The sequence below is a fragment of the Bacillus rossius genome, chromosome 16 (genome assembly GCF_032445375.1).
Source record: "Bacillus rossius redtenbacheri isolate Brsri chromosome 16, Brsri_v3, whole genome shotgun sequence".
Lineage (NCBI taxonomy): Eukaryota > Metazoa > Arthropoda > Insecta > Phasmatodea > Bacillidae > Bacillus > Bacillus rossius.
In genome coordinates this window covers 30,075,289-30,100,828 of record NC_086343.1, presented here as the reverse complement: position 1 = coordinate 30,100,828, position 25,540 = coordinate 30,075,289, and the positions used below count along the sequence as shown (strand labels likewise).

The following is a 25,540-nucleotide window of genomic DNA, read 5'->3' as shown; positions in this document are numbered from 1 at the left end:
TATATCAAAGAAAAATTGTGGTGGTTTTCTCCGTGTGCTTCCGATTATTCTTGTCAATATTATGGTGGATTTCTCTGTGTGCTCCTGATTATTCTTGTCAATATTATGGTAGTTTTCTCCGGGTGCTCCTGATCATTCTTGTCAATATTATGGTGGTTTTCTTCGCGTGCTCCTAATTATTATTGTCAATATTTTGATGGTTTTCTCCGTGTACTTCCAATTATTCTTGACAATATTATGATGGTTTTCTCCGTGTGCTCCTGATTATTCTTGACAATATTTTGATGGTTTTCTCTGGGTGCTTCTAATTATTCCTGACTAGACATCTGATGGTTTTCTCAGAGTGCTTCTGGTTACTGATGAAAAATTGATCTCTGCATGAAGGATTTTTTTACTTAATGAGGCATGTCATTTTTGTTCAAGGTTGCATTTAATTAGTGAACTTCTGCTACTTAATCATCACTTGTAATATTTTTATCAGGTGGAAATTTAAAAAAAATAATCATTACTCAGTCGAATAATGATAATCTCTGAGAAATTTAAGAAGCACTAACAGGAAGGACGAACTTCCTTCTCCTTGGAGTCTAGCGAAGCCAACCTTCCTTTGCGATCGATAGTGAGCATTCCGCATCCCACATTAATGAAATAGATATTATTTACCTGCAAGCAACACGTGGCGACATCTGTTGATGACAGCCAGAACTACTTGCATCAATTTGCTTTGCAATAGATAACTTAATTCTAGCTGATGAAATATTTAAAAAATTCTATTTAAGAAATGGTTCCAATTGGAGAAAACTGACAGTTTGTATCTAACATTAGTCACAGAAGCTACCATGGATCATGGTTTGTTATCTGCAGCTGAATCGGAAGGAAGCCGCTGTAGATACTGTGGCAAGGATTTTGTCATGAGAAGGAATGCTAGACGTCATGATAAGAATGATTGTGCTAGAAACCCACTACGCAACATGTTAAGCTGTAATCGTTGTAGCAAGTTGTTAACACGAATTGACAGCTTAAAAAGATATGAAAACGCACTTTAAGACATGTAAAGGCGCTGCTGTGCGGCAGAAAGTAAAGTTTTCTATACAACAACGATGTATTGAAGTTCATAAGAGTATGCCTGGAAATGGTACTACTGTTGCAACGCCAGTATCTGGATCACGTCTGAAAGGCTCGACTTCATCACCACGGTATCCTTGCAGCTACTGTGATACGTCGTTCGCATTTTCCCATGATGCACGAAGACATGAGAGGAGTAAATGCAAAAAGAATCCTTCTCGCTTGAAGTTTCGCTGTGATGAGTGCCTTAAATGGTTTACTAGAATTGAAAGTTTGCGACATCATGCGAAAAAATGTAAAGGTGAAGTCTGTGCACCTACTGCTGAACTACCTGTAGAAAGTTCGACTCCTCGGTTTAGATTGGTGACTCGTGAGCGTACAAGCAAAAAAATGGATTTGCAGAAACCGATTGCTATGACGTCTGAACATGAAAATAAACCTGAGACTGTGTTCGGTGCATTACAAGTAAACGATAATGGCTTCTACTTGGCACATTCTGCATTTCGTGGAACGTTGAAAGACTACTATTATCCAAGTACGTTAAGCGAGTCGAAGGACAAATGTTATTTTCTTGATGATATCAGACAGGACATAATCAATCAGCTTACTGATGCCGTAGCAACAAACGGACCTTTGAAATATAACTTGTGGTTGGACTGTATATATGGAAAGCCGTATCCGTTCGATGATAAAGTGAAGAAGTGTACATCCAAGACATCGGCTGCAGTAATTTACAGTTCTAGCGATGTGAAGCAAACTGTTAAAAACGGTATCCATAAACTCTGTCAAGAAGAGGAGGACTATGTATGTAAACGTTCTGGTTGGACTCTGTCTAGTATAAACCGATTGGAGCTAAGAATTAGTCATTTCACGCCTATGCGGACCTAAATTTTTGTAAGATTGCTAACCTTCGCAGGTGATCCTGTAGTAAAATAGAAATTAAGTAATAACATTTATTTTGTAAAAGAACTTGTGTTTTATTTTCGAACCTGTCATTTTTTAGGTATTTTTACTTAAAATTAAATATTATTGCATCGATCGGGTATCGAACCAAGGACCTTAGTCGATTGGATCAATATGTAAATTAATGAGTGATTTATTTAATGAATTATGGAATTTTTCCCTAATTTCTAGCTAAATAATTACACGATTCCAAGATGGTGGCCAAATGACAAGAAGCGGATGTCACAGTTATAATAAATTATTACTGCACTCTAGCAGGTAAGAATTAAACTATCGTGGCATCAGCGCACTCTAGCCGACAATACAATGATGATGGCTTTCAGCAACGAAGACAAGATGGCGGACATGACGTCATGTTACCTGACGATATATATGCTATTAACAAAGTGGTGGGGGCCAGTCTGCCTGCACCCACCACGGGGGAAGGATCGGTCGCCATTTTTATTTTTTTTGCACTCGTCGGGTTCGAACTGAGGACTCCGAACTCCGTGTCGTTTAAGTACAATTTTTTATAAAAAAATTATTAAAAATTATTAAGTGAATTTTTTTATACATTTAAAAAAATTTCATTAAAATCGGATAATAAATAAAGATTTTAAAGATGGCGGTCGTAACGGAAACTGCAACGGTGACGACATAATCCAAGATGGCGGTCATGGTATCCTTATTCCTAGAAATGGCTTACCGGAGGCTTTAGACATGGATGCTTAAGCCGTTTTTAGGAATTTGGGTTCTTTCTAGGGCAAAACGACTTTTGAGGATTTTCGAAATCCTAATTTTTGAATTGTGGAATTTTTTGAGATTTTTTGGTGGAATTTTTTTCTACAGAAATGGAAATTTTGGCGAATTTTGAGGAATTTTGGGCAATTTTTGCCCAATTTTAGCCAATTTTGGCACATTTTGAAGGTAAAGTGTCAAGGTCAAGGTCAAAGGTCAAGGTCACGCTCATCCAAGATGGCCGCCGTGACGTCAGAATGTAAACAATCTTCAATCCACACCCAGGACCCAGTCCCCGGACCGGCCAATATATACTACTGTTGCGTTTGGACCATCGCTGGTGATGGTCACAATTATGTTTTACAAAATCCAATTGAAATCTTTTCAACGTTTCTTCGAATATTTGTCTGGTCTCTTCGGCACCGCATCAACCTCGTATATACACTAATCCCAAATTAAAAATTTCTCCGGTCAAACCAAGCAGACTGAATTAAAGTACCTTCGGTTTCGGACACTGGTCCATTCGTCAATTGAAAGACTGAAACGTGTTACAGAAGTGACAAAATCTTTAAAAGTCTGAATTATTTCTTCTTTTTTCTCATTAAAACAATTGGTTGTATGTAAAGTCGGTTTACGGACGATAGTTTAACGTTACAACGTCATAACAAAACGTTGATGAAATGATTGCATACTTTTATGAATAAAATTGAATCATTTTTATTGAACTATCACTATTTTGTATGGATACAAAGAAGGAGTGAAATGAAATATACAATTTAATTGATAAATTTACTTTTATTTGCACTCATTTATTCAAATATGTTTATTACTTTAACGAACAGATTATTTTAACTTTTATAAAAGTTTGCTATTTAACTTCTTCCAATCTGTGTTATTATGTTAAGGATAGGACGATGATAGGAAAAGTAGGAAACGAATGGGAGTGTTTCAAGTTTAATGTGCCTCGAAAAAGTCAAATCGATGGTTGTTCCAATCGAGTGGAAGAGAGATAGATGCGGCGCAAGCGTACAATGAGCGTAACGGGACACAGCGTAACGGGAAAATGTGCGTAACGGGACACTTTTCGTGCGTGCAGCTGGCGTTCATCGATTTGTTAGGCGTTGTCACGTCAAAAATTCAATATAATTTTCATAACATCAGTTTCGTTCTTGGGCATTTTATAACCTTGCTGGATAATACTCTCACGAATGAATGTACTCCTTGTGAGTGCCCTTATTGTAAGTCCATGCTCTACCGCCGAGCGGGAAATTATTTCAAACAAAGACTTTCTTGCAACATATTCTGTTATTTCAGACTGTTTTTCATTTTTTTTGTTCGATTCCGGTTCGCAGGATGTCCAAGGCTGTATATCCGATTTTGATTCTTTCGACTGATTTACAAAAATTTTTTGAACTCTTTGAAGGTGCCTGTTCAAGGCCTGTAGTATTCGACCCTTTACATGAAAATTGTTTTCGACATAACGAGCACTGTATTGTTGATTCGTTAATTATTAATAATGTCTCCACTCTTTTTGCTGGATGTTCCATCTTATATGATATATTTAAATTTTTTGACTAATTAAAACAATAAAAAAAACTAACAATAATATTTGTCATACAAAATTAATGTTATATATTTGTTCAATGAGTATCATTATCGTATCTTTTTTTTTTGACGTGATAACGTCCAATAAATCGATGAACGCCGGCTGCACGCACGAAAAAGTGTCCTGTTACGCACATTGTCCCGTTACGCTGTCTCCCCTTGCGCTAACTGTGGGCTTGCGCTGCATCTATCTCTCTTCCACTCTATTGGAACAACCATCGATTTGACTTTTTCGAGGCTCATTAAACTTGAAACACTCCCATTCGTTTCCTACTTTTCCTATCATCGTCCTATCCTTAACAGAATAGCACAGATTGGAAGAAGTTAAATAGCAAACATGTATAAAAGTTATAGTTAAAATATTCTCTTCGTTAAAGTAATAAACATATTTTAATTAATGAGTGCTAATAAAAGTAAGTTTATCAATTAAATTGTAGATTTCATTTCACTCCTTCTTTGTATCCATACAAAATAGTGATAATTCAATAAAAATGATTCAATTTTATTCATTAAAGTATACAATCATTTCATCAATGTTTTGTTATGACGTTGTCACGTTAAACTATCGTCCGTAAACCGACTTTACAAACAATTTTTTTTCATAATCATATTCACCCAGTGACTCTATCTTTTTTTAACATAAATATCATAGCATTGTGAAATTAATTAATTTTTTAAAACACCGTGTACTCTTTGAAGTTATGTTAATAGTATGCTTTTTTATCTTGTACGATTTCTTATACCATTAAAAGTACTAATATTTGGTATCCTTTGCTCTATTTGTAACATTATTGAAATTACAATTTATTATACACAGTTACTTCCTTAAAATTTTATATAATTTTTGAAAGAACTTTCCGGTATTTTCTTTCATCGGTTAGAACACATAAAAATATGTAAAGCTTTAAATCCATACGAGAATATACTTATGTATAAACATTATTTAATAAAATGTTTATCGTAGGACCCCATGGAATTATAAGCTATACAAAAGAGTTCATATTGGGAATATATGTAAAAGAAAAGTTAAACAGGTAATGTAAAATTTGAAGTGTTTAAATTCCAGCAAGCTGATAAAGGTATCAAATTATACTAGCACCTAACGTTGCAATTTCAGCATGCAGTTTGGTTCTAAGGTAGACAGCAAAGTTAAAATTCTGCCAAAGAGCCAAAATGTAATATTTAGTGTGGTATTGATAAGTTACATATAAATTAAAAAATCAATATTATATTATAATATGCTAAAAATACCCTTGTTTACTTACAATTAAAAGGTTAATTGAAATTTATGTTACAAATGTTATGAGAAATATATTATTTAAATATTTATAGTTAAAAATATATAAATAAAATAATATAAGTTAAAAGTTTATTTTAATTGAAAGCTAACATTTAAACGTGGTTAGAACGTTTATACTGCGCAATAAATATTAAGAATTTTAACTTTTTCAACTATTTTAAGTTTAACTGTACATTTTACTTATTGTAAGTGTTGCTAAGGTTTCCTGAAATGCTTTTCCTCAAGTCGGGATCATTACCTAACAAATATGAAGTTTTCACTTGCTACTATGGAAGTTGTGTCTCGCGCTACTTATATACTCTATGCTGTAAACATTAACACATTACATTATTCTATGAGGCTTTTGAGTGATATGAAATTGAAATCGAAATTTTAGGTTATTTCTGGATTTGAGTGTCGCAGACACCAGAGAATGTGGCAGGTATTTATAACAATTTATAATGCGAATGTAAATAAAAAACAAAGTATACGATATTGTTTCTAATGTTTGCTTCAATAGGGAATTGATAATTGAAAGATTGTTTATATTACATAATATTGATGTTATTTCAATAACAGTCCATGCAGTAGGAAGGATGATACCCCAGCAACATCACTTTAAGAACCATGCATCTATAAAATAATGAATGCTTTTCGTGTTTCCGAGCACCATTTAATATTTTATGGTCTTATGTACTGCAAAGTCATAAATTTTATTGTTACATGAAACAAGTGTAGGGAAAGAGAAAACAATATAAATTATATGGATCTTATGTGTAATTTATAGTGATTTTCCTGCACATGCATGTCATAAAAATATTAATTTTTTTATAATAATTTATAATAATTTTTACACTTATTCCCGTTACTAAGTTCATAGAACCATTCAAAATACTTATTATTTTGTATATTTTTAACAATATCTTTAATCTGAAAAAGTCAAATAATTTCAAGATAAATAATATTTACCCAGTAAGAATTATAAATATGTCGTTTCAATTTCCAAGTTTAGTTAATTAGTTCTTGCTTTCTTTTAAGCTGGAGTCAAAATGCCACGACAGACAAGACACGACAGGCCCGATTCACTCAGTAGCCAATGAAATACCAGATCATCGTGACGTCAACACAATAAAATACGCACGCGACGGCCCGCAAGAAGTAGATTCTGTTTCTAATATTGTCGTGTCATGACGCCCGACAGAAGCAAAACAGAAACCACAGAACTAAACTTCAAAAATGTTTACCTACTTGGTACACATATTTATTCTGGAAAATAAAATTTACTTTTTAATTTTAGGTAAACTATTACAAATTGTAGTGTGCCTTCAGCTGTTTTTATCACAGGTAACAGCGGAATTATTTTCTGTCCCTTACAAACATAGCTATATCTCCTTTGCATCTAAACTAAAATTAATCTCACTTTGTGCAGTAGACAACACTAAGTGTTATATTGCTATGCACTGTCAACTGGAAATAAAAACGGCCTACACTATTTGGCGTTCAGCATTTTATGGACACATTTGGCCTGGGAAGATCTGCCGATAGCCACAATTAGAGTTGGTTCGTGCTAATGTTGTCGTGGTTTTGTGTCCCTACGCTGTTAACTGTCATGCTGAAACGCTTTTCGACGCCTAATAAGTAGAGACCTGTAAAATTCGCGGATTCATTTCGCGATAGGATAGAGTCCAAATACTTTTGACATTATTTTTCTTTAGTGATTGGGCCACAGTTTATCTGAAGGACTCTGGGCCAATGAAAAATCTTTAACAAAAGAATTAGCCAATCACGATCATTCCAGTCAACAGGTGTTACGAGTCGGTAACCAATCAACAGATGTAATTTGCACGAGTGCATAGAGGATCATGGAGTTTATCATTTAGGGATTTGAAATCGCGAATTTTATAGGTCTCTACTAATCAGATTTGTCGTGTCGTGTCCATCGTGACATTGTGGCTCCAGCTGTTAATATAACTTGGTAATTACATTTTCTGTGAGATTACATATGCGATGATGAAGTCTCATTTTTTGTGTGAGTATTTTAATATAAATTATTTCTTGAAAAAGGTGATGTTTTAGACAAGGACGTGGGGGATATTAACTTTATATTTAATTTCAATTTGTAAGCTTTACATAAACTGTACTAGTCAATGGTATTTTTAGCGCGCAATTATTACTTTTATAAAAGTATTTAATTACTTATAAAAGTAAGTAATTAAAAAAGTACATAATTTCTTTATAAAAATTGTTGATACATTTTAGGTAATTGTAAATGGACTTTCCGAAAGCCATTTAAAATTAGTTATTTCATTAAGATTATCGTGAACCACATAAAAAAACTGTAGTTCAAATTTCATATCCTCATTAAGTCTACCTATTGCATTGTTTACCAAATTGTGCCATACGAAACAAATCTATCGAGGTTTTCGTGTCATGGTCCCTGGACATCAAAACTCTCGTTAATTTAAAGGTTTCTTTATAATATTACATACCACATTTTATTCGAACGTTTCCTGTCATAAGTTTACACCATTTAATTGCATATTCATACATTACATATAGTAGTTAAGTGACAAAATATGACCAAAAAGGGATAAATTTGATAAGAAGATTTAAATAAAAAAGTTCATACCTTTACAACTCCCTTTATATGAAACTAAATGCATCCGTTTGAAGTTATGAAACTGCATTGAATTGGTACAATATAACTTTCGCTTAAAATACTTTTGATTAGTTCAAATAGTGAAAAGAAACTATGTGTTAAAATACGAAGGAAGACAATAAATCCCTTAGAGATTGCAGTATCAATCCATTTGAAGTTACTTTTAAACTGTATAAACATAATGCGAAAAATTGGGTCTAAACCAGTTTTTAAAACAATCAAACAAGGGGTAAAAGAAAAGCTGTTTTAGAACAAAAATTTTTTAATCTTCCCCAGTAGGAATTGTGTCGAATCAGTTTGAAGTTATCAAATATCGCTACTTCTATAGCCTTAAAGATATACTTGAAAAGCATATAATCTTTCTGTAGGGCCTACTTGTTATTTACCCAGGGACTGAGGCCCCACCATCTAGCCTGCACATGCTTACAAATCTCGCGTCGACCCCAACCCACTTCAAGAACAAGTACAAGTTAACACTACTGGCACCACCTGCCTTCAAGCTTCATAACCAAGATGGCCGCCACCAGCAGAACACACTCCCTCATCGTCATCAACTCCACGACATGTTTTAATATAGGCCTACACATGAACTTGTTTGTTGACAACCTGTTGACCTAGGTCAGCGACCCCCTACTTCTGTGGACTATGTTAACACACGAAGTATAGCTTGGCTTCTGGGTTGTAGCCGTATCCTTGGCGAATAATTCACCGAAGTTTCGATCGACGTTGCAGTCGCCATAATCAGGCCCGAATTCAGAGTTGACCTTCGAAAGCGCATCCAACTCTCATTCATCTGGCAGACTCTCCACCTCTCATACTTCAAAAACGCCTTTCGAATGACTGCCAGCTGAAAGCTTGTTCCCATTCACTTTCAGTGAAGATCTGGCAACATGGCACAAAAATTTTCTTAGATCAAGTACTTGGAGTGTGTGTGGAAAAGCGCCCTATTTAATTTCGATTGTCTTTTGTTTGCTCTCCCGCTGAAAATAATATTTTGTTTGGATTGGACACGAGGTTAGGGTTACCAGACACTGATAATAAAAAAGGACGACATTCATCTCGCAAAAGGAGGACATTTCACTAAAAAGGAGGACAATATATATTTTTTTAAAAAAGCCATGAATTAATTACAATGGAGTACGATATTTTACAATGTTTTGGCATTTAATACTGTTTCAGTATAAAGAATCAAACAAACTACGCATATACAGCATATTAAAAACACGTGCTTCTGCATGTGCTGCTACCTGTCAAGCTGTCATAGTACTACTTACTAGTGGGATGACTCTGCGGACAGCGCGCTCTTTGCCCATAGTGTAACTGCAGGAATTATCTCACTTTATAAAAAAGCCGGAATTTTGGAGCATTAAGGAAAATCCGGCCGGACGCAAAAAAATACATAAAAAGGAGGACATGTCCTCCTTTTGCCGGACGTCTGGTAACCCTACACGAGGTTGAGAAATGTTCTTAAGATGGATACGTTGCCTAAAATTATAGTGTTTTCTCCAGATGAAAAAGCGATTATTTTTGATCTCGTGAGAAAGCACAAAACCGTAATCGAAAACAAAACAAAAAAAAAGTATGCAGTTTCTTACAGAGAAAAAAAATTGTGTTTCGAAATCTTGATCCCGACAAAAATAAAACGGGCCTGCTAAATTTCTTATATACCTTCGCGGAACTGGATTTTCATTTTTAAGATCATCAAAAAATCAAAAACCTCGTCAATGTGATTTGGAAATTCATCCAAATCTTCTGCCATCGCTACAAAACACGTGTCTGATGCACACTTTGCGGGCGAAACGATTTCTTTAAAAACGCATATTTAATTCCAAACCATATTTTACATATCTGCCATATAACAAAAATGTTTTAAACAATTACAAACATACATGAACACATTTTTATGTGGGAATTATATATTAAAACCATCAACTGCTCCGCCGATTTTAAACTGAACAGGCATTCGAATGAGCTTCAGACCACATTCACTTTCAAGTGGTTGGCTCTCCTTATCCAGCAGTCAACCAACCACTGAAAAACGTCTCTGCCGAGCAGCTTCAATGGAAAAGCCTTTCGGTGTGTGGATAACCGTCGAAAGAGCTCTCTGAATTCGGCCCTCAGAGACACCATCATCAGGTAACTGCTCCCTGGTGATGGCGACTGCAATGTCGACCGAAACGTCGGTGAATTATTCGCCAAGGACACGGCTACAACCCAGAAGCCAAGCTACTTCAGACAATGGCCGTGAAAGCCTGCGATCATTATTACCTATGTTAACACACACACCTGTCCCCCACCCTTGCCAACTAATTACAATAACGCCAATACCAGTATTCGAATTAAAGAACGTTGCCTATTCAAAAACACATAGCAAAATTAATTTTGCACAGCACATAACCTATTTATCAGTTCCAGGCCAGCGTTAAGCTCATGACTGTAACATCTTACCGAGAATGTTGTTGAAAATGCTGGATGAATTTAAAAGGAAACAAAAGTACTTTAAATTTCATCGGCAAGGAAAATGACAAAAATATTTTGTCGATCCTTGTGGGTTACATGAAATATTTGAAATGCTTAGTAAATAAGGATTACTAAATGATCTATACGATTCTACAATATTTCAGACGTTTTGCAGAATGTACAAAAACATAAACTTTAAAATTTGTGCTTAAAGGCTGAGTAGAAAAGGATTTTTTTTTAAATGTTAGTGGTTTTTATTTCAATGTGTTTCTTAATATTATTATAATTACTAACGCCGCCAATTATATTCTGGAGGGCTAGTTGAGAAGTGGCTTACAAAAGTTATTTTATAGGTAACAGCAATGTACGCGGAATTAGAACCCAGAATCCTACATGTTGAATGTGGTTTTCTAGCCATGTAACCAAGAATAAAGTCTATTCACTTGCTTACGAAGTTTTGTAGTACATAGAAGTAGGATCATCAGAAAGTTGCCACAGTTTCACTTTCCTTGGAATGATTTTTTTTTGTTTTATGCTAGTAAAAATATTTAAAAGTTTTAAAATATTAAATTAACATGAAAGTATTTTTCGTCTATGTTTTGGATAGAGATTTTAAGGTTGTTTATTACAAAGCCTTAAGGCTAAGCCCTAAAGCTGAAACTATTTTTTATAGAAATGAAGATTTCTGTAACACTCCATCATTCACGAATTCATAAGATTATTATTCAGACATCTAAATTCACACAAAAAGTCATTTAAAAGTTATGAAATCCTTTGCAAAAAAAAGTGTGGCCTGCTTACTTGTATTATCATTTAAACGCAATCCTACACGATACTCATTTCCTTGGAAGTTTTAATGCCTATTTTTGACGCGACGTCTAATAAATCGATGAACGCATGCTGCACGCACGAAAAAGTGTCCCGTTACACAAATTGTCCCGTTACACGGGGTCCCGTTACGCTCATTGTACGCTTGCGCCGCATCTATCTCTCTTCCACTCGACTGGAACAACCATCGATTTGACGACTTTTTCGAGGCACATTAAACTGGAAACACTCCCATTCGTTTCCTATTTTTCCTATCATCTTCCTTTCCTTAACAGAATACCACAGATTGGAAGAAGTTAAATAGCAAACATGTATAAAAGTTACAGTTAAAATAATCTCTAAGTTAAATTAATAAACATATTTGAATTAATGAGTGCAAATAAAAGTAAATTTATCAATTAAATTGTAGATTTCATTTCACTCCTTCTTTGTATCCATACAAAATAGTGATAATTCAAATAAAATGATTCAATTTTATCCATAAAAGTATGCAATAATTTTATCAATGTTTTGTTATGACGTTGTCACGTTAAACTATCGTCCGTAAACCGACTTTACAGACAACCAATTTTTTTTTTCTGTTAGCGCGCTTTGTCTCATTTAGGTAACTTTTCAGCACCCTTACAAGGGGTCTGGCACTGGGTATAGAGATTTTCATCAATTAGTCTTAGCCAAAACTGTGCTATAACATGTTCTATTTTTCTGCTATTTCCGTGAGCTGACGCACACACATGCGGTAACACAAAACCAGTATATAATCACTTCCGTGAACATTATGAGACATAACAAACGTATTTGTGTACCAAATGAAACTTTGCAGTTAACAGTCATAGCAAGAAGATGCAGACGTTGCCACGCCCTGGTTTTGTCAGATTCCTAGTCACGACAAGGAAGAATGTGGTAGACGGTATGTTCCGAAATCATTTCGATTGTCTTGCAGGTGACTGGGACGTGAAATCTTGCTGTAGCCGAGGCCTGGCCGAGTATTATGCTTTTCGCCGCAGTCAGACTAATACTTGCTGTAATCTTCCTGGTCTTCGTGGCGGTGAAGGCAGTGCAATGGTGGAACGCCCGAAGATCCGGCCGAAGTGAAAATTTACCCCTTGAGGACGAGGTACTATTTCGAAACCCGCAAGTACAAGCTTAAAATTGGAAACAATAAATTGATATATTTTAAAAGAAGAAATTAAATTACACCGCTACAAAATAATGTTTACATGACAAAAAATAAAACAATTCAAATGTATCTGATATAATAATTTTAATTTTAGATCTGTGTCATCAAAAGTTAGGTCACTGGACGCGGATACACTGCAACAAGCATTTAAGACAAAGAAAAAAAAATATTAATGGCTAATTATAAGGAATTATCCCTGGATTTGAAATGAGTGTTATTGGGAAAGGTTTGAAATCTTCATAGTGTATTGAATAACCGTCTAACATTCTTACTGGTAATGGTGAATATTGACTGAAGTTAGTTATTCCTTGAGATATTAGCTACTATTGGCATAATGGTGACGAAAATGTGTGTAGATTACTTAAAAAAATGTTAGTAGGATTGTTACAAGATAATTATTGCCAAAATAATTAAAAAATAATAATTTTTTGAACGCAAACTATGAAATATTCCATTAAGAAAGGGTATGATCACCCTAAACACACACAGGGGCCTTTTCCAGTGTAAGTACACTGTGTAATTGTCGAAATCAACGAAAAATGGAGAATTGACGTCTAAGTTTAGAAAGTGGAAAGGGGAGAGCAGTAGAGTGAGTAGTGTGAGGCAGAGTTTTATGACTGAGGTCAGTGGTAAGAGACGAGATTAAAGTGAGTAGTGCGAAGCAGTGTGTTTGGGACTGAGGTAAGGGACGAGATTAAAGTGAGTGGTGCGAAGCAGTGTGTTTGGGACTGAGGTAAGGGATGAGATTTAAGTGAGTAGTGCGAAGCAGTGTGTTTGGGACTGAGGTAAGGGACGAGATTAAAGTGAGTAGTGCGAAGCAGTGTGTTTGGGACTGAGGTAAGGGACGAGATTAAAGTGAGTGGTGCGAAGCAGTGTGTTTGGGACTGAGGTAAGGGATGAGATTTAAGTGAGTAGTGCGAAGCAGTGTGTTTGTGACTGAGGTAAGGGACGAGATTAAAGTGAGTAGTGCGAAGCAGTGTGTTTGGGACTGAGGTAAGGGATGAGATTTAAGTGAGTAGTGCGAAGCAGTGTGTTTGGGACTGAGGTAAGGGACGAGATTAAAGTGAGTAGTGCGAAGCAGTGTGTTTGGGACTGAGGTAAGGGACGAGATTAAAGTGAGTGGTGCGAAGCAGTGTGTTTGGGACTGAGGTAAGGGACGAGATTAAAGTGAGTAGTGCGAAGCAGTGTGTTTGGGACTGAGGTAAGGGACGAGATTAAAGTGAGTGGTGCGAAGCAGTGTGTTTGGGACTGAGGTAAGGGATGAGATTTAAGTGAGTAGTGCGAAGCAGTGTGTTTGGGACTGAGGTAAGGGATGAGATTAAGTGAGTAGTGCGAAGCAGTGTGTTTGGGACTGAGGTAAGGGACGAGATTAAAGTGAGTAGTGCGAAGCAGTGTGTTTGGGACTGAGGTACGGGATGAGATTTAAGTGAGTAGTGCGAAGCAGTGTGTTTGGGACTGAGGTAAGGGACGAGATTAAAGTGAGTAGTGCGAAGCAGTGTGTTTGGGACTGAGGTAAGGGACGAGATTAAAGTGAGTAGTGCGAAGCAGTGTGTTTGGGACTGAGGTAAGGGACGAGATTAAAGTGAGTAGTGCGAAGCAGTGTGTTTGGGACTGAGGTAAGGGACGAGATTAAAGTGAGTGGTGCGAAGCAGTGTGTTTGGGACTGAGGTAAGGGATGAGATTTAAGTGAGTAGTGCGAAGCAGTGTGTTTGGGACTGAGGTAAGGGACGAGATTAAAGTGAGTAGTGCGAAGCAGTGTGTTTAGGACTGAGGTTAGGGACGAGATTAAAGTGAGTAGTGCGAAGCAGTGTGTTTGGGACTGAGGTAAGGGGCGAGATTAAAGTGAGTGGTGCGAAGCAGTGTGTTTGGGACTGAGGTATGGGATGAGATTTAAGTGAGTGGTGCGAAGCAGTGTGTTTGGGACTGAGGTAAGGGACGAGATTAAAGTGAGTGGTGCGAAGCAGTGTGTTTGGGACTGAGGTAAGGGACGAGATTAAAGTGAGTAGTGCGAAGCAGTGTGTTTGGGACTGAGGTAAGGGACGAGATTAAAGTGAGTAGTGCGAAGCAGTGTGTTTGGGACTGAGGTACGGGATGAGATTTAAGTGAGTAGTGCGAAGCAGTGTGTTTGGGACTGAGGTAAGGGACGAGATTAAAGTGAGTAGTGCGAAGCAGTGTGTTTGGGACTGAGGTAAGGGACGAGATTAAAGTGAGTGGTGCGAAGCAGTGTGTTTGGGACTGAGGTAAGGGACGAGATTAAAGTGAGTAGTGCGAAACAGTGTGTTTGAGACTGAGGTAAGGGACGAGATTAAAGTGAGTAGTGCGAATCAGTGTGTTTGGGACTGAGGTAAGGGACGAGATTAAAGTGAGTAGTGCGAAGCAGTGTGTTTGGGACTGAGGTAAGGGACGAGATTAAAGTGAGTAGTGCGAAGCAGTGTGTTTGGGACTGAGGTACGGGTTGAGATTTAAGTGAGTAGTGCGAAGCAGTGTGTTTGGGACTGAGGTAAGGGACGAGATTAAAGTGAGTAGTGCGAAGCAGTGTGTTTGGGACTGAGGTAAGGGACGAGATTAAAGTGAGTGGTGCGAAGCAGTGTGTTTGGGACTGAGGTAAGGGACGAGATTAAAGTGAGTAGTAAGAAACAGTGTGTTTGAGACTGAGGTAAGGGACGAGATTAAAGTGAGTAGTGTGAATCAGTGTGTTTGGGACTGAGGTAAAGGATGAGATTTAAGTGAGTAGTGCGAAGAAGTGTGTTTGGGACTGAGGTAAGGGGCGAGATTAAAGTGAGTGGTGCGATGCAGTGTGTTTGGGACTGAGGTAAGGGATGAGATTTAAGTGAGTAGTGCGAAGCAGTGTGTTTGGGACTGAGGTAAGGGACGAGATTAAAGTGAGTGGTGCGAAGCAGTGTGTTTGGGACTGAGGTAAGGGATGAGATTTAGTGAGTAGTGCGAAGCAGTGTGTTTGGGACTGAGGTAAGGGACGAGATTAAAGTGAGTAGTGCGAAGCAGTGTGTTTGGGACAGAGGTAAGGGATGAGATTTTAGTGAGTAGTGCGAAGCAGTGTGTTTGGGACTGAGGTAAGGGACGAGATTAAAGTGAGTAGTGCGAAGCAGTGTGTTTGGGACTGAGGTAAGGGACGAGATTAAAGTGAGTAGTGCGAAGCAGTGTGTTTGGGACTGAGGTAAGGGACGAGATTAAAGTGAGTGGTGCGAAGCAGTGTGTTTGGGACTGAGGTAAGGGACGAGATTAAAGTGAGTGGTGCGAAGCAGTGTGTTTGGGACTGAGGTAAGGGACGAGATTAAAGTGAGTGGTGCGAAGCAGTGTGTGTGGGACTGAGGTAAGGGACGAGATTAAAGTGAGTAGTGCGAAGCAGTGTGTTTGGGACTGAGGTAAGGGACGAGATTAAAGTGAGTAGTGCGAAGCAGTGTGTTTGGGACTTAGGTACGGGATGAGATTTAAGTGAGTAGTGCGAAGCAGTGTGTTTGGGACTGAGGTAAGGGACGAGATTAAAGTGAGTAGTGCGAAGCAGTGTGTTTGGGACTGAGGTAAGGGATGAGATTTAAGTGAGTAGTGCGAAGCAGTGTGTTTGGGACTGAGGTAAGGGACGAGATTAAAGTGAGTAGTGCGAAGCAGTGTGTTTGGGACTGAGGTAAGGGACGAGATTAAAGTGAGTAGTGCGAAGCAGTGTGTTTGGGACTGAGGTAAGGGACGAGATTAAAGTGAGTGGTGCGAAGCAGTGTGTTTGGGACTGAGGTAAGGGACGAGATTAAAGTGAGTAGTGCGAAACAGTGTGTTTGAGACTGAGGTAAGGGACGAGATTAAAGTGAGTAGTGTGAATCAGTGTGTTTGGGACTGAGGTAAAGGATGAGATTTAAGTGAGTAGTGCGAAGAAGTGTGTTTGGGACTGAGGTAAGGGGCGAGATTAAAGTGAGTAGTGCGAAGCAGTGTGTTTGGGACTGAGGTAAGGGACGAGATTAAAGTGAGTGGTGCGAAGTAGTGTGTTTGGGACTGAGGTAAGGGACTAGATTAAAGTGAGTAGTGCGAAGCAGTGTGTTTGGGACTGAGGTAAGGGACGAGATTAAAGTGAGTATTGCGAAGCAGTGTGTTTGGGACTGAGGTAAGGGATGAGATTTAAGTGAGTAGTGCGAAGCAGTGTGTTTGGGACTGAGGTAAGGGACGAGATTAAAGTGAGTGGTGCGAAGCAGTGTGTTTGGGACTGAGGGAAGGGATGAGATTTAAGTGAGTAGTGCGATGCAGTGTGTTTGGGACTGAGGTAAGGGACGAGATTAAAGTGAGTAGTGCGAAGCAGTGTGTTTGGGACTGAGGTAAGGGACGAGATTAGAGTGAGTGGTGCGAAGCAGTGAATGTGGGAATGAGTTTCATGTAAATGAACGAACAGTAGAGTGAGTAGTGCCAGTCAGTATGTATGGGACTGAGTTCCCTGGTAAGAGACATGTAGTAGAGTGAGTAGTGCGTGGCAGTGTATGTGGGACTGTGTTCCATGTAAAGGGACGAGCATTAGAGTGAGTAGTACGGTCTCTGTATGTGGGAATGAGGTCTGTGGTTAGGGAAGAGCAATATAGAAAGTAAAGCAAGGCATTGTATGTAGGATTGAGGTCCGTGTAAAGGGACAAACAGTAAATTGAGTAACTGAGGTATTGTTTATGGACTGAGGTCTGTGGTAAAGAACGAGCAGTAGAATAAGTAGTGTGAGGTAGTGTTTGGGACTGAGGTCTGTGATAAAGGACGAGCAGTAGAGGGAGTACATAGTTGAGTCAGCGTGTGTGGGTCTTAGGGCAGTGGTAATGGTTGAGCAGTAAATTTACCAGTGAGAGGGGGCGTGTGTGCGACAGAGGTCTGTGGTAAATAATTACTCGTAGTTTGAGTAGTGGGAGCCTTTTATGTGGGACTGAATTCCTTAGTAAGGAAGGAGCAGTAGAGAGACTAGTTGCGAGGCAGTAAGTTAGGACTGAGATCTGTGGTAAGGAACTAACATTATAGTGAGTAGTTGCGAGGCAGTAAGTTGGGAATGGGATCTGTGGTAAGGGGCGAGCAATAGATTGAGTGGTGCGAGGCAGTGTATGTGTTCGGGACTTATGTCCGTGGTAAAGAACGAACAGTATATGGTTCAGTGCGAGGCAGTGTGTGTTTGACTGAGGTTAGTGGTAAGGAATGCGCAGTTGAGACGTTAATGCGTGACATCGTTTGTGGGACTGAGGTCCGTGGTAAGGGGCTACGAGATATTAAGGCACAAAATATGTAGATATTAAACTTAAGCCATTATCGGTTGAATTGAAAGAATTTTCACTGAAAGCATAACTTAATGTAATACAAATTTTAATTAAATATTTTGTTGTAATTATATGTATAAAGTTTTGGTTTTACTTTATGATGAAAATAGTAAAATTCATCAACCATCAAATTTTTCATTGCCCAGCTTATAGTTTAGTAGTGTTAAATCAATGTTGGATTACAAAAGCAGCACAGCCAAAATACCAAGACACAAATAGCATTGGTATTTGATGTGTTTCCTTTGTAAGTATAAAATAAATAGCAAAATGGAAAGCATCAAAACACAAACCAGTTAACACGTTCTCAGGTATACCAACCAATTATAAAGCTGGCTGTGTGTTACTTTGCCTGTTTTCTCCAGGTCAGTTAATGAAACCAGCAAAAGTTATTTCCTAGACAAAAAGAAAAGACGGATTTGGATTTAGAATGGGTTATTACTTTCCCTGCTCCCCGCACAAGAGCGCCGCCAGCTTGACAAGGCGATTGCAATGCCATCTCGTGACGGGCAGCCCAACTAGCATTATAAACTGCCGAATATTATTCTAATGGATCGGTGATTTCTATAATTATTACTTAAATATAATTATATTATTATGGAATAAAGTTACACCAAAGAAATATTCATGTTCAGATGTATATTATTCCGTATTAAATTCACTTTCGTTACTTTTACCATACATAATATTATCGTACTTATTTAATTATACAAAATACATAGATTATATTTTTTTTATAATAAGTAAACTCGAACACTACTAGAAATATTCCAATTTTTTTAAATTTTTATTTAGCTATAATATTCCAGATGGACGAAGGTTATGTTTTGAATATTTTAAAAAAATGCATAAGGTATTTGCAACAACACAGATAAAACTTATTTCATTGACGATTTCTTCAAGACTAAGCAGAGTTAAACGTTTCATATATAACGAACGTGATTATGAAATTTTAATATAGAATAATGTTTATGGAATGTTTATTGAAATTTTAATCACAGGAAATTGGCTACACCCAATTACTATCGCACTGTGGTCCTTGTGTTTCCATGAGTTATATTTATAAATACAATTAAATGTATACTCCCTAAGTAACTGTGTTTTATAACCGATCAAAAGTACCTTATGATAATATCTAACTAATACTTCATCCACCCATGCAAAGCCAGTTACCTGTTCTAGAGTTTCATAAACTCAAATTGAATGTTTCTTGCTTAAGCTTACTGTATTTTCCTTGTAGGCTGTGAAGAGCATTAGAGCGCGTATACATTCATTGGCTGCACTTCCTTGTTTTCTCCTGATTATCTGTAAACGTCTCTAGGATAGCCTTAAATTTTTTTGTAGTTCGTATGAAGACAAATAAAAATTTAAAATTGCATTTTTAATGTTACAAGCATCTTGTTAAGAGCAGTCTATTACTTTTTTTATTTTATTTGATAATGCTATTTCATAATGCTCAAAGCGGTTTCTTCCAGTCTACAACAGTCTCAACGTAATTTTTTTTATCCCTGTCATGCCATTAGCGCTGTAAAATTTTTAAATTTAGGAAACATGATTAATGTCACACTTGTTGTAGTTGCATGTAGGAAGTACCTATGTTTGTTAGCCCGTATTTATTCTCGTTTGTAGTTTAGATGTTAAACTGTTTATTTTCATTGGTTGGTTTTTTCAGTAATATTTAAGAACGCCTTTTCTGTGGAATTATTTTTTCATTCACTATTTTTTTGACAAAAATAAGAATTCAGACTGTCACTAAACACGCACCTCTTTTTAATTTTTACAAGAATAGTGTTCACTTTAAAATTAATGTATAATCCCCCTTCCTGCTAGTAATACAGCAAATATAGATGAATCTTCTGCTTCGTGTCTAGCAAAATGGATAATTTTATGCAAACCTCTGCTGTAAAATGTTGATGGATTAGTTCTGACCGATTGTCAGTTTTTACATAAAAAAACGTTTTGTTGGAATAATTAAATCTTGTCTTGCTTTGTTTAGGTTCAACAACCTCTCCAAGAATTCCAAGCGCGCGATGCTGCAGCTAATTGTGGAGAGTTGAGGGGACCAGACTCTAGGACAAACGGAAGCGTGTATTCGAAAGGGTACTCCCGTGTTCAGCCGCATGAGAATGCTCAGAAAAGTACCGAAGGAAGTGCGGTTGCGGAGACGAGTGCAGCGATAACCGGAGAAGGTAGAGATAGTAATAAACAAGACAAGTTGGTCAATCAGACACCCGAGGAGCCTGAAGCTCAAGCCAGTGACGGAAAAAGAGGATCCGTCAGTTTCGTGTACACAGCTGAAGTGAGCGGATATCGACTGACGGTGCTTAGCATGCCCTTCGATGGTAACTCGCTGTTTTCTGCACTCGCTCATCAGATTTACCAAGTTAAACCCGGACAGCCAAAGATGGCGAGGATTGTTAAAACACTACGCTCAGACGCCGTCAGTCAACTCAGGAAAAATAAGCATAAGTACTGGAATGAGATATCGTCAGACCTTGACGGTCTCCAGAATAGGTAGGAAGTGCTCTTTTTTCTTCACGTAAATGTTGTTTAGATTTCAATTTACAACAAAATATAGCTATCGTTTTGATTCATGAATTATAAATTGGATTATCTGACAAAGATTTTATTTCTTGATAGTCATACAATTAAACTTATGTTACTATTAAAGTTAGTGAAATTTAGCTATTTCAGATACCAGGTACAAAAATGTTATGCCACTTCTCAAATTTATATTAATAAGAAATTCAATTAAATAGTTTACCATTATGGGAGAAGCTTAAATAGTGTTAAGGGCTTTACCTTACAATTAAACACTGGTAATAAGATAAGTGAAATTAAATAACTACTCGTACTGTACAAGCAACTAGGTCTGGTGTAAAAAGAAGAAAGATGTGGGCTACTTCTAGCGATATAAATTCGTGCACCTCTATCAACTACCCTAGACACCCGGTCTTAACAAGTGTACTTATTTCTGGACAGTAACCAGTTGACATTAGTTAATGAAAAATATAGATCAATTGTGTGTCATAGTCCTTCTTAAAATTCATAAAATTTACAGTTTATTTAATCAAGTTTAATTTTTCTTTTCATTGTGACTACCATAGCTAAGCGTTCATTGTAGGCCTACTTATTGTAAGAAGCATAAAAATAACAAATGATTAAAACATTTTATATTGGAAGAAACGTATAGCAAACTAAACATAATCTTTTTTCAAAACAGGGACTAAGTTGTTAAAACTTTCATAAGCCACGAGGCGGTCATTTATATCCCGGGTACCTTCAATCGCATCAATAAGTTGAACCTACCACTGCATCAAGGCTCTTTAAGAATTTGTGAGCAACTGGTTTGCAATGGTAAATAGTTTTCAGACTGCTGATTTAAAGTAAGTATCGACTCCAGTAGTATGTGATGTTCACGGAGGCCGTCAGCACTTCAGCCCTTATGGCTACAGACCGAAAAAATTCGCGGTTTCATTTCGCGATAGGCTAGAATCCAAATGTGTTTAACCTTTTGCTGCTTCAGTGATTGGACCACAAGTTATCTGAAGGGCTCTGTGCCAATGAATAACCCTCAACGAAAGAAGTATCGAATCAAAAGCATTATAGTTGATAGTTGTCACGAGTCAGTAGCCAATGAGCAGATGTAATTTGTCCCGAGTGCATAGAGGATCTTGGAGTCCATCCTGTAGAGAATTTTTCCGGTCCCTACTTATGGCTTGGTTAACCGCAATGAGAGAACAGGTCTCACCATACCATTCCCGTTGAAAGTACCAAATGCTTGCCAGCAGGCTGCACTAGCTATAGCATCATCCTGTGTGAGCAGGCGTATTGCAAATCCGGCATAGGACTCCGTAGTTACGTATCTAGCTGTGGGGAAAGAGGAATACGTGAGTGTTGAAACGCCACAAACATTATTATAGAAAAAAACTTTTAAGTGAATTTATAAAAAATGAGTATCTATAGCGAAAATCATGGTGGGAAATCTGGAGGAATGTTAGGTACTTAGGTTTATGTTTCTTACTTCCGTGAAAACAAAAGTTACATTTAAATTGTATGTACATATGAGATATATATAATATAAAAAATATATGATAACAGCCGTGATTTTTCACATGTTATGCTCACAACGATAGGTACATAAAATAAAAAGATAGGTAATCTTGGACAATTCATAATGGGCAAAATCTGAACAAAAGGTGAAAAATATGAAAGAATTGTGGAAAAACAGATTAAACGCTATAATATCCAACAAATTTTAATTATGAAGCATAAGTTTTATGTTATTGTTCGTCCTTAAATAAGTGATTAAAGCTTTTCTAAATAAATTATATATATAACACCAACTATTAGAGCAAAAGGCAAAAACAAGGGTTTCCAGCTTTAGGTAATCATAAGACGTTAAGTAGTAAGATAATAATTTTTTTCTCATTGTAACCATTAACAGTTACTTAAAACTATGGCTAAACAACAATTTCACGGTAATAGTTTTTAGCATATGACGTGAATGTGCGATTTTTGTTGCGTCAGAACACCAGCGTGGATATTTCAGGTTGCAGAACAAAAAAATATCTTTGCTCGTATAGCATATACAAATGTAAGTCCAAACATTTACATTCCTTAAGTCCTACTCATAAATAGAATTTTCACGACACGCCTGTACTTAGTGTGTTCAGTTGTTTATTGGTTGAAACTGGAAAAAAAAAATTAGCGTGCCTTTCACTACTCGCCAGAGATGTGTAACATCTAGCCTCGGTAACGAGCACAAATGTGTCCGAATGTTGCAAATAAACGTATGATACGAAACTCGGACACAGTATTTTAAAATAGAGTTCTTTAAAATTATGCCGAGCGTAATACATATATGAAAATTGTGGTTTCAACTGCATTTCTCGACGCGAAACACACGTAGTTACGCACTCCGCCGCTAGAGTTCGCTGCCGGAGCAGCTACGTTAACTTTCGAATCATTCGATTCGCACAGCGTAAGGTTAAACAACGTAATGAAACTGCTCCGACAAAAACCAAAATTTATTTAGGAAAAAAAATCTGCTTCGGACCTGATTTTCGACAAGGAATTTTATTAAAATACTGCCCATCTTGTTTAATTAGATCGACAGTTAATTCTACAACGTTTCCCATTGTCTCTATGAACTTAAGCTCTCGGAATCTGTCACAGCTAGCATCAACGTGGTTACCATTCCCGTTCCATATGATTTCCGTACTGTTCACGATATTACCTCTACCAAATGCCGTATTCCGGGGGCTAAGATGTTTACACATAAATAAATAAATAAACGGTACTTTGAATGCCTAAGCAAACATTAGCAGTTATTTTATTTTTGCTATTTCATGAGATGTCTCGCGTGGGTGAGGAATTCTCATTGGTCCATAGTCCTCCAGGTACACGTGACTCAAAAGCTGCAACGAGAAAAATGTTTATGAAATGAACACGTGTATCTGAGCAGTTAATACATTTTTTTTCCGCATGTCTCATAAGTATACATGCTGAATCAGCACCTAGTAACTCGGATAGCTCTAAGTTTAGATGTTGCATTTACTGAAGCTTAAAGATTGAACATGCCAAGTGTTCAGTGGCGAAGGTAAATGGATTGTTCGCCTGTGCCTACATGGTAAGCATCCCTCTATCCTGTTTTCGAACACTGGGCTGATCTGCGCGCTCTGTGTGGTACAAGGAGGACGGAGTCCAGGTGTCCACTCTTATTTGCTTTTTTAGGTAATCATTTTTTGACGTGACAACGTCTAATAAATCGATGAACGCCGGCTGCACTCACGAAAAAGTGTCCCGTAACGCTAAATTGTCCCGTTACGATGTGTACCGTTACGCTCATTGTACGCTTGCGCCGCATCTATCTCTCCTCCACTCGATTGGAACAACCTTCGATTTGACTTTTTCGAGGCACATTAAACATGAAACACTCTCATTCGTTTCCTACGTACTTTTACTATCATCGTCCTATCCTTAACAGAATAAAATAGATTGGAATAAGTTAAATAGCAAACATGTATAAAAGTTATAGTTAAAACAATCCGTTAAAGTAATAGACATAAGTATTTGAATTAATGAGTGCAAATAAAAGTAAAATAATTAATTAAATTGTAGATTTCATTTCACTCCTTCTTTGTATACATACAAAATAGTGATAATTCAATAAATATGATTCAATTTTATTTATAAAAGTATGCAATCATTTCATCAATATTTTCTTATGACGTTGTCACGTAAAACTATCGTCCGTAAACCGACTTTACAGACAACCAATTTTTTTTTGTCATTATCACTTCTGAAGCGTTCGTGTAAATGTGTAGATAAAATATATCTATTACGACCTTCTGTCTATGGTGCCACTGATGGAGAGATCAAGAAATAACACAGAATTTTCCATCCGTCAGTTCTTTATTTTGCGTGACAAAATCCATTCAGATAAATTTACATAACTCTTAGCTTGGTTTAAAAACTTTTAGAATAATTTCAGAGCTTGTCTATATGTCTTTGGTACATAAGTTTTAAAGAGTATTACTTTTTTTAACACAGTATATTTTCCTTGGTGTCTGCGAATACCATGTTATAAATTGTTGACAGCTTTAGGATCTACTTCAAGTACAAAATATCCTAGTTAACGGTTTGGACCACTTTCGTTAATTCACTAGATAGTACCGAGTCAAAGGAATTGAGCTTGGTGTGACGCTTTGAAAAACTAAATCGAACAGGCAAATTCAAATGGAAAATCTTAAGAAACCACCAGTAAAGCCTACTAAGTCACCTGAAGTTCTTCCGAAACCTAAGAATCCACCTAAAATTCCTTAAAACCAAATACAGAAATAAGGGTCTTTAATACCTACCTGTCAAGCTGGCTCATAATAAATGCTGAGAGCCGTTTGATTGTACACACACAGTTTTAGCAAGTGGAGATTTCTTAATTGCCACTCGCTGTAGCTCTGCACTTATTCATTAATTTTACAGAGTATTACCCAGCCAACGAATAATGTCAATTATTAAAAAAAAATTGCTGGGCTCAAGTGATTTCACTCACCTAAAGGGATAAAACAAACAGTGTTAGTCACTTAAGTGGGTAGAAAATACATTTAGTAATAGGCACAAATGTCATCTGAGTGTCTATTGGTAATGTCTCAATTAAAACAAAATAAACGATTGATTATCAAGATACGAATTAACAGATTAAGTGATTACATTTCTTTATAGTTTTCAGATATAAATTCCAGATATCTTTTAATTTTGTGAAATGATCATAATAGAAGTATCACTGTATGTTTTATCAGAAATTTACAAATACTTTCTACCATATCATGTGTTAATGTTAATTAAGAATAATCAATTAAAATATCTGTGTGATAAGAGGTGGAGTTTTAATAGGTACTGTTCTGCTTCCACCGGAGATGGTTAAGAGTGGAAACAAGTATCTACTCTGTATCTAGGTGTGATACTTCTAGCCATTCCAAGAAGTACACTGCTATCAGCTACACTGT

General features: G+C 37.0%; 1 protein-coding gene across 2 annotated transcripts in view; it reads left to right on the top strand.

The window, feature by feature from the left end:
* Positions 1 to 5,963: 5,963 nt before the first annotated feature.
* The window catches only part of LOC134540200 (uncharacterized), a 28,470-nt gene continuing 8,893 nt past the window's right edge, over positions 5,964 to 25,540 (top strand). The window contains exons 1-3 of one of the 2 annotated variants that reach the window (XM_063382776.1): positions 5,964 to 6,068; positions 12,514 to 12,687; positions 20,029 to 20,221. Coding sequence is in view for 1 of the 2 variants with exons in the window: in XM_063382775.1 (XP_063238845.1) it covers positions 12,562 to 12,687; positions 20,029 to 20,546 (644 nt within the window). In the remaining variant the exon portion in view is untranslated. Of the gene's footprint in view, positions 6,069 to 12,513; positions 12,688 to 20,028; positions 20,547 to 25,540 lie in introns of both variants that reach the window. The other variant, XM_063382775.1, reaches the window with a different exon arrangement.